At 43.6% G+C, this 21,148-nt stretch overlaps 1 protein-coding gene across 1 annotated transcript; it reads right to left on the bottom strand.

Annotated features, from left to right (window-relative positions):
• Positions 1-1,064: 1,064 nt before the first annotated feature.
• On the bottom strand, positions 1,065-19,826 carry LOC114772586 (complement C3-like). The gene is made up of 40 exons (XM_028965472.1): positions 19,566-19,826; positions 19,311-19,479; positions 18,414-18,484; positions 18,203-18,291; positions 17,932-18,014; positions 17,513-17,600; positions 16,896-16,998; positions 16,701-16,821; positions 15,630-15,742; positions 15,385-15,537; positions 14,446-14,652; positions 14,169-14,360; positions 13,940-14,095; positions 13,742-13,871; positions 13,590-13,661; positions 13,072-13,266; positions 12,844-12,964; positions 11,022-11,110; positions 10,800-10,939; positions 9,661-9,873; positions 9,420-9,480; positions 8,804-8,890; positions 8,522-8,725; positions 8,365-8,440; positions 8,103-8,265; positions 7,009-7,104; positions 6,739-6,889; positions 6,483-6,649; positions 5,484-5,642; positions 5,346-5,405; positions 5,173-5,263; positions 3,734-3,753; positions 3,202-3,453; positions 3,025-3,114; positions 2,756-2,861; positions 2,499-2,588; positions 2,347-2,427; positions 2,187-2,270; positions 1,437-1,572; positions 1,065-1,349 (listed from the first exon to the last, which is right to left on the bottom strand). The coding sequence occupies exons 1-40, from the start codon at positions 19,824-19,826 to the stop codon at positions 1,208-1,210; spliced, it is 5,082 nt and encodes a 1,693-aa protein (XP_028821305.1). The 3' UTR covers positions 1,065-1,207.
• Positions 19,827-21,148: the final 1,322 nt, after the last annotated feature.

Raw genomic sequence — 21,148 nt, 5'->3', positions numbered from 1 at the left:
TTAATTTCTTTGGAGGGTGGTAGTAGCCTAGTGGGTAACTCACTCGCCTATGAACCAGAAGACCCGGGTTCGAATCCCACTCACTACCATTGTGTCCCTGAGCAAGACACTTAACCCTAAATTGCTCCAGGGAGACTGTCCCTGTAACTTCTGATTGTAAGTCGCTCTGGATAAGGGCGTCTGATAAATGCTGTAAATGTAATGTAAATGGACCGCGGCATGCTGTCCAGCTCTTGAGGAACCTTTTGTCCACACCACTTTGTCAGGAGAACAGGTGCGGCAGGACTGGGTGCGGCTGCAGATATTGAACTTAGGTCTGATAAAGCACGGTTATGTTCAAACGTGGGGGGCCATAATTTTTTTTTTTATCCTTTAACATTAAAATGCTTCACTTAAAAACATATTTGGTGTTACTTGTGTCGACTTTGAGTAATATTTACTATTATTTTTTAATGATCTGAAACAAAAAAAAGTAAGAAATCAGAGATAAAGAGGTAAAGAGGTGGACTCGTAAAGGTTGGTGGTTCAAGTCCTGAACAGCCTAGGTGCCACTGAGGTCCCCTTGAACGAGGTTCCGTCCCAACACACTGCTCCCCGGGTGCCTGTCATGGCTGCCCACTGCTCACCAAGGGTGATAGGTTAAATGCAGAGGACACATTTAGTTGTGTCACCGTGTGCTGTGCTGTCACTTTACTTTAATCAATTTACTGCCCTTCTGCTGGCTTGTGATGTTTTGTCGTCTGTACGTAATCGACACAGATACCGGCAACATTGATGCCACCAGGCTTCTGAAAAGTGACATGATTATGTGACAGGGTTACCTCACTCATATGACATGATTATGTGACAGGGTTCCCTAACTCATATGGACATTTGAAAGCAATTGTCCTTTTAATTTTTTGAGGAAGGAAGACATTACGAGTTACATAATATAAGATACATATTTATAGCTCACTTAAAACAAATCTATATTTGAAAACCGCGTTTTATTGGCTTTTTACACCGTAGTCTGCACAATGACAATAAAGTTTAATCGAATTGAATCTATTATAAATGACAGGCTCGTGAAACTGACTAATTCGTAACTCATTTAGCCCGCAATGAAAACAGGTTAAAATATGCAACAATGAAGAGAAAACCAACTAATCAATTTAAATGGATCAATTAACGGATTATTATTTTCTGACATCAATAAAGCAATGTTTCATTAATTTATGCAGCCATATTCTAAAAGGTCTTGCATAAACTGCTCAATGCTTGTGGATCTTCTTCTGAACTCCCGGGTTTTACTCTCCTCTTCAGTTGGCCAGTATTCAACCCAGGTGCGTTCACCCAGCAAGTACTGGAAGCTGCGGGGAGGATAATCAAATAACTTGTTAATGAGGATGAAAAAGGACCATGCCGATTCAGAGGCTCAGTCGCAACCATAATCTCACCTCCCATCCGTCCTTATAACGTCTTTAGCATGGCCGATTATCAGGTAGGAGTGGCCGTTGGTCAGACCCAGGCCACTTCTGCATGAAGGATGTGAAATGAACCAGCGAGCTGCGTTCACTGCTACGGAGTCGGTACCTGGAAGAAGAGAATCGCTAAGAACGATCAGTCGTTCATTTTATAAAACGATGTGAAAATGATCCTTTCCTGTGGGAAAATGTCTCCATCCAGGGGGGCCATCAAAAAGAATGCAAGGTCCTCACTCGTTGATAGCGTGAATTCCCACTCTATACTACAGGCGCGTCCCTGACTGCTTGCTTGTGTTCGACCCCTCTGCCTGGAACCTTCATTGCTTGACTACTACCCATGATTCCCTTTAGCTCTACTCCATCCCCGATCCCAGAGGCAACACGGTTTCTGATTCAGCGGGTCCTGAAGCACCACCCCCTTCTCCTCACTGTGCATTTGCCCAAATGATACACACTTTGGGACCATCAACGTTCCATCAAAATGATGGTTTAACATACACCTTGGACCATTAAAATATTGCAAGTGGAAAAATAAAAATCCTACGTGGAATGACACCACATCAATTCAAAAATGTAAATTTAATCCAGCTAAAATAAAAAAAAAAACAATTCAAATCAAATGGATATGATACAAATTCCACATGAAAAATGAATTGGAACGTGATCGAGCTTCTACCAAGGAACGGAAACATCTGAAAACATCTGAAGCGATCCTCAGCCTACCTTCTTTAATCACCTCGTTCACCTTCATGTGGTAGGAGTCGGTTTGCGCTGTTAGATTTTTTCTCTCCACAGTAACTTTGTAAACTGGAAAACAGTAAAGTGTTGTAATCATCATCCTCATCATCACTCCTGTTTTAATATGAATAACATGAATCCGTACCATAATCCATGCCAGGTTCGCATGCCGTAAATGATCGCTCCTGGGGGTCGACCTTCTCTTTCCTCTGGAAGCTGCAGCTCTCTGGGAAAACATCACCGGCAAGATGAAGGCACGCTTTCTACATGCCGCGTACGCTGTGACGTCACCGGTACCTTCAGCACACTGGCAGACGTCCTTGTGGCAGATCCTGTGTAAGGCTCCGCCCGTCTTTTCAGGGTGATAGAACTTCACACAGCGGCTCTCTGAAGCAGAGAACAGCAGATGGAACGAAGTTAATGACCTTAATGATGTAGATTATTCTGGACAGAAGGTTTCTTGAAGCATGATATTCTCAGAAACATAATGTAAGTGACATTTTAATAATTCAATTATTTCCTTATTCAATGTTTTGATAAAACAGTGACTGTACCCATGTGACTGTACTCGTACACAGCAACCGCAGCAGGCTGTAGAGCCCCAACGTCCAACATCTTATGGACTCGGAAGGCAACCCTGTCTGGTCTTCTGTGAGAAACCTGGTGGATATCAGAGCAACAAGACCACAGGCAGCTCGAACCCGTTTTCACCAGTTTTCAGCGCTTTCATGCAGGTTTTGAATTCGCATATCTGCATGTGTCGTGTGTACGGTGCCGTCTTGCCCAGTTTAACAAATGATTTTATTGGGTGGTGATTCCTGACCTTACTTAAGTAGATGACGAGGGACCCTTTCTCCGATAAATGCTTATCCATCTCGAATGCCTCAATGTTCCTCTCCCTGCCAGTGGACAACTAGAGCGTAAAAACAGGAGAAAATGAGTGCAAAATATAGGTGCTATGGCCAGCTGCGTCCAGTTGTGTTTGTCCAAGGTCTCTTACTCTTTTCAGGTCGTTTGTGTCCACAATGTGTCCAGTCAACTGACCGATGGTAAGAATAGTAAAACCTGCATCCCTGATGTCAGAAAGGTACCTGGGGGGAGAACATGAGTTCAGGATTTCATATTTAAAAGTAGGGTTTTTCTCAAAGCAGTGGGGTGCAAAAGTCATGTGGAAATAATGCTCGACGGCGGGCGTGTCTGTCGAGCAGGATGTGCAGGAGTGGTAACCTTTGACTGATTGGCTGACGTTGTGCTAGGTCATTCGAATAAAAGTGAGTCATTGGCCAGAGGTTATGAAAGGAAGCGGATTTGAAGGGCTGGCACTTGCAAGGTAACACTTAATAAACTTCCTGCTACAAAGTGACTGACCCATAATTCAGTTCTGTGATGCATGACATCACCCAATTGAATGTGCATGGGACGCATGTAAAAAAAAATCTTCCTGACATGTGGGGAAAAGTTTCAGAACTGCTGACAGAAAATAAGACTATAGATCATGCTTACAGGATATCGATGGACAATAAAAATGTTGCGTTGGCTCCCCTGTACGATACTGTAACAAACAAAAATGAACAATAGTCATGAGCACAAAAGATGGATGAATAAAATGAACTGGTATCTGTAGAAATTAACATTTACATTTAAGGCATTTGGCAGACAGCCTTATCCAGAGCGACTTACAACGTGCCTTCAAGTTACCATCGATGAAATGATCAATTCCGGTTCATTAGGACCCTCAACTATGAATACAACCTTTTTAATTCACTCTGTTGTAGTTTCTATACATAAGACAGACAATAAGAAGGTTACAAGTTCATCTAAATATTCTCTAAAGAGGAAGGTCTTGAGCTGCCGTGTGAAGGGGCTCAGTGACTGAGCTGTTCTGACCTCAAGGGGAAGTTCATGGAGGGAACGTAACAGTGGGGTGGTGTGGGAGAATTTGGGAAGGTTGAAGATCAGTCGTGCTGCTGCATTTTGTATGAGTTGTAGAGATCGGATGGTAGACCAGCTAGAAGGGAGTTGCAGTAGTCCAGTCGTGAGATTACTAAGGACTGGACCAGTATCTGGGTGACCTGTGTTGACAGATAAGGACAGATTTGTCTGATATTGTACAGAAGGAATCTACATGAGCGGGAAAGGTTGCTGATGTGAGTTGAGAAGGAGAGTTGGATGTCTGTTGTTACTCAAAGGTTGCGGGCTGTTGTAGAAGGCGAGAGCTGTGAGTTGTCTAGGTAAATAGCAAGATCTTGATGTGGTGAAGAATCTGCTGGAATGAATATTAGTTCAGTTTTGGTGGGATTGAGTTGGAGGTGATGGGCTGCCATCCAAGACGAGATGTCGGTTAGACATGCAGAGGTTTTCGAAGCAGCACGTAGATCAGAGGGAGGAAAGGAGAAGATGAGTTGTGTGTTGGCATAGCAGTGGTAAGATAATCCATGTGAGGAAATGACCTCACCAAGTGATCTTGAGAAAAGGAGAGGACCAAGTACTGAGCCTTGAGGGACACCAGTGGAGAGTCTATGTGAGGCAGAGGTGGATCCTTTCCAAGTCACTTTGTAAGATCGCTCATCAAGGTAGGAAGCAAACCACTGTCATGCTGAGCCCTGAATTCCAAGCCTCTTCAGGATAGACAAGAGAGTCTTGTGGTTAACTGTGTCAAAAGCTGCAGGGAGGTCGAGGAGAATAAGAACCAATGACAGTTTTGCCAATCTGGCCGCATGTAGCTTCTCAGGAACAGCCAGAAGGGCCATCTCAGTAGAAAGATCAGTTCTGAAGCCAGACAAGTTAGGATCCAGGAGGTTGTTCTGTGCCAAATGAAATGATAGCTGATTGTAGACACACAGCTCAAGGATTTTGGAAAGAAAGGAAATGGCATGAAAAGAAAATTTGCCATGAAAAAAATGACATGAAAGAAAAATGAATGCCATGGTTTAATTGCAAATTTGAACCCCAGCCTATTAGTAAGTCTTACCTTTTGGCTGCTTGTCCAGTGTCAGATTAAGTGTGAAATTCCCACATGCCTCCTCCTTCTCAGAGGGCAGGGCGTAGTACAGAGTCATCACCTGTAGGCGGTCGGAGGAATCATCGTTGTGACTGCCGTACTCGACCTCAGGTGAGCAACTCATGCAGCAACCGAATACTCACGGAAAACGTTCCTTCCCCGTTTCCCTTGGCTGTGACTGTTAGATTCTGGTTCAGACTGAGCTGCAAGAAAACCAAGTCACAACGTTAACTTGGAACTGGCAGTGTGAGGAGACGCCAGGACGGAGTGGTAGGAGGGACCTTGTCCGAGCGGCTGATGAACGCGTTGCCCCGACTGAAGGTCCACGTCACGGCTTTGCTTCGTCCAGACACATCAATGTTCACCTCCAGGTTGATGTCGCTCAACTTCCTGATCTGCCTTTTGTATTCAGCCACTGCTTGGTACACCATGAAGGTGGACTGGTCATGCATCACACACACACACACACACACACACAACCAAAAAATAATAATATGTTGCATATGAAACATGGTGATGCACAATCATTTGTGTCACATTTGCTCTTTTCTAACTCCCACCAACAGGACTGCAGGGGGAGCACGGCCACCCGGAAGTCCCGTATAAAACCTTGGATGCCACCTGCCCATTGTGCTAGCTGTCTCTTGAGAATCCCCGCCTAACGTGCCCCCGACTACTGGATTTTCCCTGAAACACATAGCCAGCTTATTGCGATCCCCTTGACCGTCCTCCAGCCGTCCCTCGTTCTCCAGTCCCGCTTCGCCCTCTTCCCCCGTTCCGCTGATATGTGCGAGTGTGCCCTCTGGCTCGAGCCATTGGACACCTATTAGTTGTAAACCACTGCAGCTATCTTTACCACTGGACATTAAACTCTCTCTGTCCGACAATGTTCAAAAAACGTCTGACAAAACGTATCGTTTCACTCAGGCTTTTTGAGTCTGGATATTAGTTTTTTTTTTAATATTTATGGATTTTATTTGTTGTATTTTTATCTTGAATGTACATCACTTTAAAACTGTGCTATTTATGTATATCTACATATGTTTGTTACCAGGATAAGTGATAAATGATAAAATTCGAACGATTGTCAAAGTATGGGATGTGAAAAAAGTTGCCAGTAAAAGGACCACACTGAACCGCATGCAGAAAAAAAAAAAATATATAAAAAAATAAAAATAAATAAAATTAGGACAGAAACAACTACGTTCAGCTGATACATGAAAACATCCTAGGAAGATTGTTCAGAATAGAAAAATTGACTTTCTGCTGAGGTTTTTTACCTGAGTTGACCCGTATCCTCCACCAACAAATTGCTTCTGTTTATTCAGCCAACGCACAATGGCTCCAGTCTTCTCAAACTCCTTCATCCTGAGAAGGGCTAAAAGTGCATAAGCGGTGGCTTCCAGGGAGAAGACGTGACTCCCGGGTACTGGCCACGCTGTGCCATCTGAGGAACGGAAGCAGGATTTTGGACTAGATCCACTTTGGGCGGCAGAAAACAACACCAAAGGAGAAAGGAGTGATGAGGTCTCTGACCATTTAAACTGAACTGTAAAAGGATGTCCTTAGGCAGCTTCTCTGTGCTGGCCAAGGCGTATGAGGCCATGGCCACCGCGTAAGGACTCTTCAGGGTCTGGATCCTTAGATTCAGGTAACGTGTAGCTTTTCCCATGCTTTCCAACAGTCTCTGAGAAGGGAAAAAACCACACCCATGTATTCTGCTGTTTGGCAAAGGGGATTTTCTTTTTTTTTGCCAGCGTGGCTACAGCAAATGTCAGGAAGCTTATGAATGAATTCATTACTCACACTAACGTGGTCATCACAGATCCTTTGACCCTCTTGCATGGAAATGAGCACAAAAGCTGTTAAAGAGGCGTCGCCGTCTTTCCCGTATATCTTGCCCTAGTCACAAATGAATACACAGGACATACACCTTACAGAAGTAAACGGTACATCCAATCTACACCAATAAAATGCTTGTCCATGCAGTTAACTGCTAATTTGTCTCATCGTCTTTGGACCTGTATCCAGAGGTCAAGTGCTTTTAATTTTGTGGACTTATTTCTGTCCACAAAAGAAAGTCTTTTTTTGCCCACAGAATGCATTTTGTTTACAACAGAAAGTAATTTTTGTCCACAGAATGCTATTTGTCCATAACACAAAGTCATTCCATTGAAAGAATACATCTGGTCAAGGACAGAAAGACATTTTGTCCTTGAAAGGCATTTTGTCTACAACAAAATGATGATATTTAAAGGATGGTGGGTGCTGATGTCCTTGTGTTTTTTTTTTTTATTATTTGTGTGTATGAATTGAGAAAGGACGTCTCTCTTTCTTTGGACAAAATGCAGCTATACTTAATTATACTTAACTTTGGGCCACCAAACGTGCACATTTTAAAACAACCTTTCTGAAGGGAACAGTCTGGGATGGTGCCTCCATAGACATGCTGCATTACCATGTGGTTCCCATATTACAATTTTTTCTGTAGGACATCTTAAGTCTTGTGGACAGTGAGAGTCCAAGTGTCTTTTATGCAGGTAAGGAGTTGAGAAGCTCCCAATGTCAGCTCCTTACTTGTATAAAACACAACCGGGAGCCAGAAATCTAGTTAACTTAAATGATTGAATACTAGTTCATTAATTAAAAGGCAATTTAATTTATAACTTTTTGAGAGGTATTATTTACATTTTTTTCCTCCTGTTTCTAACAAAATATCATCTCATTGAAATTTAAAACTGATAATTTCTTTGTTAGTGTTTAAACTTGCAAAATCAGCAAAAGCTCAAATAGTTATTTCCATGACTGTATGTGAAAACCGCTGATTAATTTGTGACTTATTGCTGTTCATGCAGGAACAAGACAGAGAACGCAGTACGAGATAAAGGTGTCCTTCATACCGTGCTGTCCTGAACATACACCACCGGAGCCATTTCTGCGAAGGATCCATCCGGCAGCTGTGCCTTTAAGATCAACCACTTGAGGGCATCACAGAGCACATTGTCGTTTATGCTGATGATGTCACTGGCCATGGAGAAAACTCTGACCACGAATGCAGTCAGCCTGGAAGGGGGGTACAAAAACCATGTGTACAACTAAAAGGAATTTTATTTGATATTAGTGGGCCTATTGAATGTCCTCAGCAAGACCAGCTGTACTCACCAAGTGCTGCTGGGATATTCTAGAAACGCACCATATGAGCCGTCCGCCTTGCGGTAAGCAAGCTGCTCCTGGTAACCTGAGGACAGGAGGTTCAGTCAATAATACAAATACGAGGACAGATGGAAAAAAGAGGTGGGCCTTCTCACCAGGAACTAACCTGCTTTGATTAACCTGAGGGCCTTTTCTCGCAGGTCCACCCCCACTTTATCCCACTGGTTGGTTTGGTCCAGGTAGAATGTGGCAATAAGGGGCTGTGTCATGGTGACCAGATTGGTCTCCCCATTTCCATGAGGCTGTATAAGAAACGAACCCATGGACCCTCCATGAATGACGTCCTCCACTATGTTTTTTGTCTCTGGCCCTTAAACACAGGGCAGGGTTTATTTCACACATCACAACCATCACATGGTTTATTTGAACTGGGATAGTGTGGTTTTACCTCTCACTCTTAGGTGTGTGCTGGCAGGTGTGTTTGGCACTCGTCTTCTCAGAGAGCCACTTCTGACCTCTTGGTGCTGGACACCATCTACAAGATGAGAAGATGGTGAGAGTGGCAGGGCAGTGACAGGAGTAAAATAGAGAACTAACTTCATGTTATCATGATGAGAAGTGTGATTGACCAACAGAGGTAGGTGGCAGATGGCTGAATTTCTTCTTCTCCCAACTAAAAATAATAATAATCATCATCATCTGTCACGGTTCTGACCATAGACTTGAACTTCATGGTGTTAATGTCCCTGAATGTCTGCACCTGATGTTCTGTGTATAAATACTGCCTTATCATGTCCAGTCCACGTCGGGTCGTTGACTGTGTATGTCTTTCTTTCCCTGGTCCTGTTTTTTGTAAAAAGTAAAACCCCTATCTTGTGTAAGTTATGCAATTGAGTCCTTCCTTCCTGCTTCCTTCCCGCTGTTCCGACGATCCTGGCAGCATCATAATATAGAATGACTGTACTAGTCGATAGCTAACATTTTTACAATGTAATAGTTGTACCATGTAGCCATATACATGGTGCAACCTTTGTTGTATTACTAATTTTTTTTTTTTTACGTACTGTGTTGAGATGGATTCAGGTGCAGGTTCATCACCTCAATCCTCGTCAGCACCCCCTCTGGCTGAAAGACACAATTCCACAAATTGGATTTGAATGCTGTTATTATTTGAAACAAGAAATTTACCCATCCAGAACAAAAATGATTTACAGGGAGGGTCAAACTCTATACTTTTGTCTTTAAACGTAATGCAAACTATGTGACCAGTGAAGTCCGCTACATGAGGTTCACAGCTGGACTCACCACAACGTGGAGATCCTTCTTAATGCCGTCGTTCAGGTAAGAAGCGAACACAATGGCTTTGACCTCAATGGTGTGCAGGCCCAGAGCCATGGGGACGATGACAAACGGTACAACACGGGAAGACATGGCGTCCAGCTCCACGGTGGTCTGGTAGCTGCCCCTTTTACTGGCAACGCTGCACACGTGTTCAGTCTCCATCAGCTCCACCCGCACCTAGTGGCAGAGATGTGACATCATGTATCTCAAAAGGCTACAGCAAGATAAACGGTGTGGATATTAATGTACAGTACAGGCTAAACGTTTGGACACACCTTCTCATTCAATGTGTTTTCTTTATTTTCATGACAATTTACGTTGGTAGATTCTCACTGAAGGCATCAAAACTATGAATGAACACATGTGGAGTTCTGTACTTAACAAAAAGTGGAGACCTGGCCTCCACAGTCACCAGACCTGAACCCAGTCGAGATGGTTTGGGGTGAGCTGGACCAACAAGTGCTAAACACCTCTGGGAACTCCTTCAAGACTGTTGGAAAAGCATTTCAGGTGACGACCTCTTGAAGCTCATCGAGAGAATGGCAAGAGTGAAGAGTGTGCAAAGCAGTAATCAGAGCAAAGAAACTAGAATATAAAACATTTTTCAGTTATTTCACATATTTTTGTTAAGTACATAACTCCACACATGTTCATTCATAGTTTTGATGCCTTCAGTGAGAATCTACCAACGTAAATCGTCATGAAAATAAAGAAAACACATTGAATGAGAAGGTGTGTCCAAACTTTTGACCTGTACTGTACATGAAGAACTCGAACCGTCTATTCTCAATTCAAAACTTCATAATGTTCATTTTGCAGGCAGGCCAATTCAAATAAAAATATTAATTCAAACGCTAATAATAAAAAAATAAGATGATTGTGTTAAAGTATCATACGTGTTTCAAGAAGATTATGGATTCAAAATTATTTGTGCGCCAGTTTGAAAGCCAGAGTGAATTTTTGTAATGTTCAAATGAAAAAATAAAGTGATTTTGCTAATTGATCATTAAAGCTACATTAAAGAAACTAGCCAGGGGCGTTGGAGGGAAGATCAAATTTAATAAATATCTGTCTGTTCGTTGTGCTGCTGAAGATGCCCCTACTTTGATCTGGTCTTCGTCGTTGTTGTTGAGAACGGCTCTGATTTCCAGCTGCTCGCCGCGTTTCGATGAGAACGGCATCAGCAGGTCAATGAAGAAACTCTTTACGACGGTCATTTCCAAAGGTTTGGCCACACATATACCTGAATACAAAGACCTTTGTATTTTTCATTAAACCTTGTAGTTTGTTGATAAAGGGCTGAGACTGGATAAAGGGGACCTTACCGTGAGTTTTGGAGACGCTAATGGCTACAATTTGCCAGCTGGTGATGGAATCTTTCAGGAAGCTCCCCTTCATGATGGAGGTCGTGGAACTGAGGCAAGCAAATGTCAGTCAGTCGACTACAAACACAACTGAACAAAGGGCATCACAGTACTGTCTTTTGAAGTGAAAGTGAAGTGATTGTGAAATTGTCATTGTGAAACACTGCAGCACAGCACACGGTGACACAACGAAATGTGTCCTCTGTATTTAACCCATCACCCTTGGTGAGCAGTGGGCAGCCATGACAGGTGGCCGGGGAGCAGTGTGTGGGGACGGTGCTTTACTCAGTGGCACCTCTCCAGTGGCACCTTGGCAGATCGGGATTTGATTATGGGGATGCTTAAATGCCAAATTGATGAATCGTATTGAGTGTATCATTATATCCCTATTGGACATGTATTTAAGGTTCATCTTCAATTTGTTGGGTTAGTAGGGAAAAAGCAAATAGTTCCACCTGATCTAGCTAGCTTTTGCGGCCGCAGTTCAATCACTGGGCCCACAGCAGGTACGTAGAAGCCTAAGAGGACAGCCCCCCGGAGGTATTCGAGGCCATGGTCGGCATCGTACATGAATATCAGGTGGTCATTGTGGACAACGCATGCTCATTGTAGATTTATCTCTGTCATGATGGCTGGACATGGTGAGGAAGAAGGACGCATACGCACAACATCACGAGACGGGTTCACACAACATGGAGAATCACCAAACAACAGCACTGGAACAACATTGTAAAGCCACAAAGAGGCCTGCTTTATACAAGACAAACACAAAACTCTCGCCCGAACCCCATATCCAAAGTATCCCCTTCCTGACAGTACTCTCCCCCTGGTGTGAAGCTGCTTCACCTTGCCTTGAATCCCACCAGACATGTGACCATGGGGCAGGCAACCTTGACCACACTGAAAACCCATTGTCAGGACCTGGTTGGGTCGTTCTGTCTCGGTGGCTGGACATGGCATACGCACAACGTCACAAGGCAGGGGGTTTATTAAATGGAGGGAAGAACAGGGGAAACATCCGCAAACAACGACATAACTGCCAACAGAAACAAACTGGGCAGCTTTATACAGTCAGACAAAGGTGAAAACAACCAGGAACCAAAATAACACTGGACCAACATGAAAATTCGGTCCGGACCCCGGATCCTGAGTTGCCCCTTCTGGACCGGATCTTGCCGACCAACCGATTCGCTCCAGACTACTCTTTCATCTCGCTCTCTAATGATATGATCCTGCCTGCAATGACCCACGCCGGCGGACTCATCTACAGCCTGCCACCTTTCCTTGCGCCTATGTCATGGTAACCCCAGTCTCCTCTCTTAACCTGTGTGACACGTATCCCGCTGCGGAGTCAGCCCTCTCTTGTCCTCACTCCCAGGTCTTCCGTGGTCTCCCAGATGAAACCCAAACAGCCTCAACCTACAGTGTCCAGCTCTCCTGTGGCTTCTTCATGCTCCCTCACGATTTCTGCTAGTGCGCCACCAGGGCCCAGCCGTGACAGTACTACATTTACAGCATTTATCAGACACCCTTATCCAGAGCGACTTACAATCAGTAGTTACAGGGACAGTCCCCCCCTGGAGACACTCAGGGTTAAGTGTCTTGCTCAGGGACACAATGGTAGTAAGTGGGATTTGAACCTGGGTCTTCTGGTTCATAGGCGAGTGTGTTACCCACTAGGTTACTACCACCCTAGAGGTAAACTGTTCCCATTATTTGATCCCGTTCCCATACGTCCTGCAGCACAGAGGTTCCAGAAAGTAAAACTGCATCCTCAGCTCACCACTGCATTTTGGCCACTGGACACTGTGGAAGAACCACATCCTCCCACAACCAGCTCTCTGGGAACTGGGATCGGGACACCACGTCCTCTGAACTCAGGTAAAGATCATCTTCATCCTCACCTGCTCAAAGACACACACACACACACACACACATGAAACAGTCGCACACTTGATAGTTTCAGGCAGTTTCTGCATTTCAGATGATGGAGGTAAGAAGGAGGATTTACTTCGGGCGAGATGGAGCTGCTGCGTCTTGCTTTCTTCTCTCTGGACAACCGCCTCCTTGCAGCAGCTCAGGAAGGTGCGGACACACTCTGCGTCTCCGTTAACGTACTCAGCGCGCCGTTCGCAGTTGTAGCCCATCAGAGACTCCTTCATCCCATCCATACAGCACCACCTCTGGCCTCCTGAATACTGACTTGCTGAGAAACGGAGAGATTGGACACTTTGGAGGCATCTGAAAGGCCCAGGAGTATGTAATGCTAGAGTATGATGCCTTCAGAAACTATGGTATAACACTACGCATAATTTCTACAACAGCAGAAATAACCATTTGGTATATAAACAATAGAACACATATTTTGAGTTTTATACAGTCTGGTTACTTGATTGAATTTTAATCATTTACAATGCACAAATGCATCAAGATATAAATCTGTTGTCATCATACCCATCACATGATCTAAATACATCAGTCAATCTATCCAGTCATACTTTAGAACATTGTTGGAGAAACAGCACTTGCCTAGAGTGGACTGGACATCAGCTAGCGGAGCTGAGCGTCGATTTCGTCTAGCGATGGCAGGACAGGCGGCACCTGAAAAACGCCACACATGAAGTCACTGGTGGGTGACAAATCCTGTAGGACGAGCACAAGTTTGATCGATGGTGTCGTACTTGTCCTGGTTTTGGTGCCTCCTGCACTGCTGGACACGAACACCAGTCCAGCATCGTAGAAAACTCCCATACTGTCCTTCCCACTGCCAGGAGAGCAGCCAGGGTCCTGGCTTTCAATCGTGTCCCAGATCTGGACGGAGGTGAGTTTTTACTGAAACGAATGTGGCAGATGTGAAACATCACTGGTGAAAACAGTACCTTGGTCTGAGTGAGTCTGTGCTGGTTGTTGAGGACGTAAACGGCTTTATCCACGGCCACCAGGCCCACCTTCGCCCCAGGATCTCCAGTGATTGATAAACTAAAGGGTTTATTGGGCCAGTAGGCCACCTGGGGGTTAACCAGCTCCACCTTCAGCTACGTGGAGAAACAGAGTAAAAAATCTGCACAGACTAGACAATAAATCATCTTAGAGGAACCATTAACCTACCGTTCCCATACAGGTGTCCTTCACATCGACCCAGGCCGAGTCGGACACCACCTCAGAAGAACCCACGTGGTAATAGGCTACAATGCGGAAGGAGGGGACCATGTCTTCAGTCACGGGTAACGACACTATCACCAGAGACTGGCCCTGCCTCTTGAACCTCTCGCCGCGAACGATCTGGCCTTTGTTCACGATCTGGTGAAATAAAAACATCCATCCTGAGGTGGAACTTGTTTCAGAAGATGGATAAGAGCAAGGTGGAGATGATCTAAAAACACACCAGGTAGGTCAAATCTTGGTTCTGGACCCCAGGACTGTTGCCAAGAAGATTCAGACTGATCTTAACCTGCTGCCCGATGGCGAGTTCTGCTGCATCTACTCCAATATGTAGGTAGTTTTTGGAGTTTTTAGGTGTTTTATAGGCCTGGGCTGTCATCTGTTTCTCAGCTTGTCTGCCCTCTGCGAGGTCAGGGGCCTTGGTCTTCACCTGAGATAAAATGCAAGCCTTCTGTGAAAGGATTCCCCCACTCGCTTGACACGACCAGCACATGCATGACATTGGGACTGCCCGTGTGTCTTAGTTTTCCGTCCGGGTAAAACACTGAATATGGGGCCAAACACATTATACATGATGGGGTAGATGATAGGGTGGTAGTAGCCTAGTGGGTAACACACTCGCCTATGAACCAGAAGACCCAGGTTCAAATCCCACTTACTACCATCGTGTCCGTGAGCAAGACACTTAACCCTGAATGTCTCCAGGGGGGACTGTCCCTGTAACTATTGATTGTAAGTCACTCTGAATAAGGGTGTCTGGTAAATGCTGTAAATGTGATGGCTTTTCACAGAGATGCGTGCAACCCTTCTTCACGAAATATGTTTGCATGGCCGAAGTTTCCTGCCACGGCCCAGTGCTAGAACAAGCGCACTTCCTAGTGGCAGCGGCAGAGAGTTTTAATTTATTTTTTTACAATTTTATCCCTAAATATTTGAGAACTAGTTTGAGGCTGTCACCAGTAGGTGAAAAGTCAGGTAAATGCAGAGCTGAAAAATTGATCCTGTGACAGCATGATGAGGATCGTTTGATTTGGCTTATCGTGAAACTAGTGAATTGTTGCAGGCAAAGCAATAGAGCCACATACAACGCAATATATATACGAATTGCTCATGATGACAATATGAATATTTGATTGATTTACAGTTTGCATTGAACGCTTACAGTGATGGGAAGGACAGATGCTGTTTGCAGTGTGTTGATTGAAACTCTCGCCAAGCCATTTGCTTTAGTCACACCGTAGAGAGCAGATTCCCCACTGGTCACTTCTATAGGGACGCCACCCGCCGGGGAACGGTCAGGATTGGTCACGTAGACCTGCAGTGAGAGCAGAGATGAAGTTCATCAAGGTGCAGTACGTTCATTTGGCCAAGGCTTTTATGCAGTCAAAGTTTAATATGTAAGATCACCGAAACGTCGAAAAACATCCCAGGCTTGAAGTACTTGGGGGTCTTTTTTAAATGAATGGTGTACGGTGATGTGACAATCTGAATGCCTTGTTTCTGGGCCTCCACCATCTCGCCTGAAAAGAAGCAAAGTTGAAGAAATCAGCTCACAATGATGATATATGACTGATAACACACACCAGCATCATAATTCAGCTGTTTTTATATGGAAAAGAGAAATAGCTGAGAAACTAAATCATATTGGTTATATGGTAGCTACACTCAGGTCAAAACTAGAAAGCTCTAAAACACAAGATGCTTGTTTTTTTTTACATTTATATATCTCACCTGCATGTTCTGTCTTACACAAGGGGAAAAGCCTAGGTTGCCTTATAAAGACTTATATCGAAAAAGTCAAACAAACAGGGGATACAAATTGAACAAAATTCTCCTTTCTATGATCAATTGTCTTTTTTTTCAAATGTGTGACTACTTTTGAAAGTTAATTTTTTTGCATGTGTCATTTTTTTGTACATGTATCTGTTTTTGCATCTGTGAAGCTTTGCGTTTTTTTTTTCAAAATTTTTGCATGGATTGGGGTTTGGTCGTGCTGATTTTTCATGTGTGTCTGTTTTTGCCAGTGTTGGCTTTTGCACAAAGTTTTTACATGTGTCTGTTTTTGCATCTGTCAAGCTTTTTTTTTTTTTTTTTTACATGTGTCTGTATTTGTAATTTTTTTTACATGTGCCTATAATGTCTGTTTTTGCATCTGTGATGCTTTTACATGAGTCTGCAATTTTTTTTTCTTTTATAAGTGTCTGTTTTTGCACATGTCTGTTTTTTCATGCCAGTTCTTACATGTGTATTCATGATTTGGCACCATCTACTGTTGATATTGATGTAGCTCCACAGAAGAAAACTTTATAAACCTAAACTTACATGTTGAGTATGCAGAGTGGAGAACTGTTATTGAATTTCCCCCCTAAGGCAATGTCTACAGTCACCATAAATAAAATATAAAAAAAAGTTCTGGTCTCAGGTCTGATATTATGCCCAGGAGGAGCAGACCCGTTGAAAAACCCACATTCCAGTTACCTGTGTCTGTTTGAACGCTAACGGATATGTATATGGAGGAGTGGACCAGCTGGTTCACATCTGGGAAGGTCTGCAGGATCTGCTCTCTCTTCAGCACAGCCTCGCCTCTACCGCCTCTGATCTGCAGGAAGACACGCGCCTCCGCGTCAAATACGCAGAGGAAAATAGGGCAAAAACTTGAGGCTGTTCATTTACCTCGACTCTCCTTAACGAGCCGGGTAAACTCCTCTTCACGCTGTTCCTCATGACGCCAAACACCACGAATGCAGTTCCAGACACCTCCTTCCCATACAGATACCTTCAGCACAGAAACATTCAGCAGTGGACATCACTGGTCGTTGTCCTATTATTGATCAAGTCTAATTTTTTGAGAACATGAGAACATAGATCATGTTCTCATACAGTAGACCATGGCTTGATGCTGATTTTACATATTAACCTTTTTTGAGTACTGTTACGAAAATGTGTTGCCCAAAAACTGTGAAATGATTACTTATCAACGGTCACACTTTATGGGTTTTTTTGGAAAACAATTTATGACAAAAGTAAGAAATGCATTTATTTAAAGTTGATGGGAAACCGCTGTTTTCAAGTTTATTACTAAATATAAATTTTCAACATGAACAATAAATTATAGGATGTGTTTTGTACAATGTCATAAAAATTTATGTTGTTTATTACAAAAACTAATCATATTTTCTATAAAAACTGTAAGTTGTCAACATCATAATGGTATTTATTCTATACATTCTAGACCATGATCATTTTAAGAAAAAAGAAAATGGATAATTCTTATTATATTCCATTCTTACCGGGCCTCAATGTCAATGCTCAGTTGTTCATCATCAACATGAAAGAAGGGCTTTTTGCACGTCAGCGTGACCTCAAAGCTGGGCAACACTGAGAAAAACACAGCAAGATGCCAGGTTATGTAACAGTCTCTGGGGTCAGGACCTCGGCCATGGAGCTGGAACGCAGCACTCTGTGTGCAGGGCTTTCCGCCATCTGCTCTGTAGCCAACAACCAATGCCTTAATCTGTGCGCCATTTTATTATTTTATAAAATTGTATTATTAGTTTCTTCAGAGCAAAGCATCGATACTGAAATGCTAATATCTGGTCATTTTACTATTAGATTTATTTACAGTATTACCATTTTAACTAAATATACAGTAAGTAGATTTTATAGAGAGCCTTTCAAGTGGATTTTAAAAGAGAGAAAACAACCTCACCATATTCTTTGATCTCAAATTCGACAGTGAAGTTCCGTTGCGGGGTGCTTTGGAACCTCGTCACCACCTTCCAGATACCAAGACTCAAGATACCATGACACAAAAAAGCAATAAACTTAATTTGCAGAAAACATCATCATCATCATCATCATCATCTTCATCATCATCACTGCTCAGTTGCTGACTAAATGACATTTGGTTTTCTTCATCATAAGGAACAAACATCATAAGGAACAAACCAACATTACAGCACACCCTTTCTTAAACACACCTCACTACATCAGGAATTTTGAGCTCTTCAGATTTCATCCCTTTGTTCGGATAGATGACTTTCCTGGAGATGAAGATTCCGTCTGGACTCTAATAAAAAAAACATGAATAAATAAACAAAAACACACATTGGCTCGTCCTGTCGAATGCAAATGGCACAAATAAGGCTTTTGCAGAGGCTGTGGTTGTCACACCAGTGTCACATCACTCACCAGAACCTCTACTGAGATCCCCGTCTCAACAGGTAGCAGACCAGGACTCATAGACAAGATCCTGTACTTCACTGAATAACAAATTGTGTTAAAACCGAAGAAAATTTAATTTTTTTGATAGCAGGATGAAAGGACAGATAAGCCTACTGTGCACTTTAAATTGGACAGACCCACATATTTCAATAACTGGAAAAAACGCCACCCCCCCATTCACATTTACGGCATTTATCAGACGCCCTTATACAGAGCGACTTACAATCAGTAGTGTCAGGGACAGTCCCCCCCTGGAGACAGTCAGGGTTAAGTATCTTGCTCAGGGACACAATGGTTGTAAGTGGGATTTGATTTACACCTGGGTAGGCAAGTGTACCCACTAGGCTACTACCACCCTGCCATCCTATGGTGTGTAATTAGAGAGCTCCCACCCTCTCTTCTATATATGTGCAGGACTTCTATAGGTTTGGGCCCTTGTGTTGTTTTAGTTTTATTGTTAAACCCATTTTCACTACGTTGTACGCTTCTCCATGGCATTACAGAAGAGATTAAATGAAGAAGAGGCGCAGCTGACAGAAACCCCCTAGGAAAGAGATGGCATTGACCCCCCTACTTTCTTTCCTGTGGTCACATGGAGTTCCGGGACCAGCCTGCAGTAGATCTTTCTTTCTTTCTTTCTCCCTGTGCATGTCTGTCTTCCTCCTTTATATTGTGTCCCTTTCTCTTTCTGTCCTCTTGAAGCGTCCCTGCAGGAGTGTCCGCTCCAGCGCTCTTTGATTAGGCTTATTTTTTATTCATCTTTAAACCCATTTTCACTACGTTTGTCCGAAATCTAGTCTTGTCTATATTTGTTTTTTTAATCATGGTCAGCCATTTCTTTTAAGCAGAGCGAGTCCAGCTCACCAGTTGATCCGGGAGTGTACACCGTCTTGTCCGTCTGAACAAACACGTATCCCGACTGAAAAGAGACCAGGGTGATTTTCTCCAGCACGCCGCTGGGGAACTGAGCTTGCAGGTAAACATACTGGTTCTCGGACGAATCTTCGTCAAAGAACTCTCTTCCCTCAGGGATCTGAAAGCAAAATCACGTCATATGTGACAACCAAGGAAAGGAAAGAATACAACCCCAGCATTGAGATGACATGGACGCAGGCTAACCGTCATGTCCGCCAGATACTGGTAGCCGTTGGTGGCGTTCAGGGTGACAGTTCTGCTGACCAGTTCCAGCTTCTTGCTGGGGAAGCTTTTCACCGTGATCCTGACATCGATGTTGGCCCCTTCGTAATCTTGGGCCTCCACAAACACCCGCTCCGGGGTGCCCACTCTCAGGAGGTTTGGCGCCGACATGACGTAGCTGGAAGGGAACAGCTCGGGTGGCATGACCCGACTTAGCGCCTCACACCGCTGCTGCTCACTCATCATTAGCATTAATACTCACAGGGGGTCACACCCTGACAGCGGTGGGAGACAGAGAGCCACCGCGGCCACCCAGGTCCAGAACATCCTGGCCGTCCTCCTCACTCTTCTCCTCCTGCTCTTCCCGTAACGGGGGGCTGCTCTCGGAAATTCCCGCAAATGCTGCTCGGACGTGGAGAAGTCCGAACCTACTCCCTCTGACTGCCGGGAAAGACGGATATTCCTGAAGGTCTTAACTAAACACCGAACAAAACAAATATTAAAGGTCAAAGGTCAGTGGACAGCACAAACACAAACTGAGAGCACAAGTCAAGAAAATGACTTTTTAATTTGCACGTTAGATATCCAACAAAAGACGATGAATCAGTTTCAACAGCGACAGCATATTTTTCTTAGGCTTTTCATAGACTGGATGTTTAAAAACATATTTTATATATTTCATGTTGTTTTGCATTGTACTTTCTATTGTGTTCCATAAAACATTTAGTGACAGAATCCTGACTGTCCAATAAGAATTTAGGATTAAAGTCCTGGTTAATCAGGACTTTAATCAAGCTTAAATTAATCCATTTAACTGAGAAGTCCTGTTTTGCAGAACCCTCCAGATGCTTTGTGATCTTTTGTTTGAGCGATAGTTTCTGTTCTGTTTAAATCTCTCCTTGATTATTGCAGATTTATTGATTAGAATGGATTGGATCTGTGCCAACAAACCCCACCTTGCTCTGTACTTTAAAATCCAGAATTTATATTCACTCACTTATATTACATGGCCGCTATTTCTTTATTCCTGCAGAGCCCATGTGAAAAACAAATCCTTCGGTGATTTGGTTAATTCTCTTTGAATCACTAAAATGACTCAGGTCTCTGACACTCTGATTCATTCGGTAATGACTTGCAGCCATTATTTCTGCTATTTAGTGAAATAAATGTACATGCATGTAATATATACGTACCCACAGTGAATCCAGAAAGTATTCACAGTGCATCACTTCATCCACAGTTTGTTGTGTTATTGTCACAATTAGGTGCAGCTGGAGACTCACCGGGCACCAATGTGCATGACAGCCGGGCGGTTATAAGGCGCGTCTGATCAGCCATTTGGGCCTGCGTCATTTTTATGTGGACCGGGTAACGTATGTGTAGTGTGGTTTTCAGTTCCGGCAACCGCCACACGCCTGCAGGTTTGTTTAAGTTCTCCCCCTTTTGTTTCCCCTGTTTTTGGCCTTTGAGCCTGATTTGGTTTCTGTTTAATAATATTATTATGGGGCATGGCTGCGCTTCATTCCCCCTACAGCTCGCGGACGTGGCAGAATGTTGTAGTCTCC

The sequence above is a fragment of the Denticeps clupeoides genome, unplaced genomic scaffold (assembly GCF_900700375.1).
Source record: "Denticeps clupeoides unplaced genomic scaffold, fDenClu1.1, whole genome shotgun sequence".
NCBI lineage: Eukaryota > Metazoa > Chordata > Actinopteri > Clupeiformes > Denticipitidae > Denticeps > Denticeps clupeoides.
Note: the sequence above shows the minus strand (reverse complement) of the source record. Positions and strands in the feature narration are given on the sequence as shown.

Bases quoted from the DNA above. Each gene is read 5' to 3' on its own strand.
- LOC114772586 (XM_028965472.1), bottom strand. From the start codon at position 19,826: ATGAGTGAGCAGCAGCGGTGTGAGGCGCTAAGTCGGGTCATGCCACCC. The intron at 8,441-8,521 runs GTTAGTTCCTGG...TCCTGTCCTCAG, and splicing joins CCTCAGGTTAATCAAAGCAG to GTTACCAGGAGCAGCTTGCT. The intron at 5,406-5,483 runs GTCCCTCCTACC...GTTTTCTTGCAG, and splicing joins TCATCAGCCGCTCGGACAAG to CTCAGTCTGAACCAGAATCT.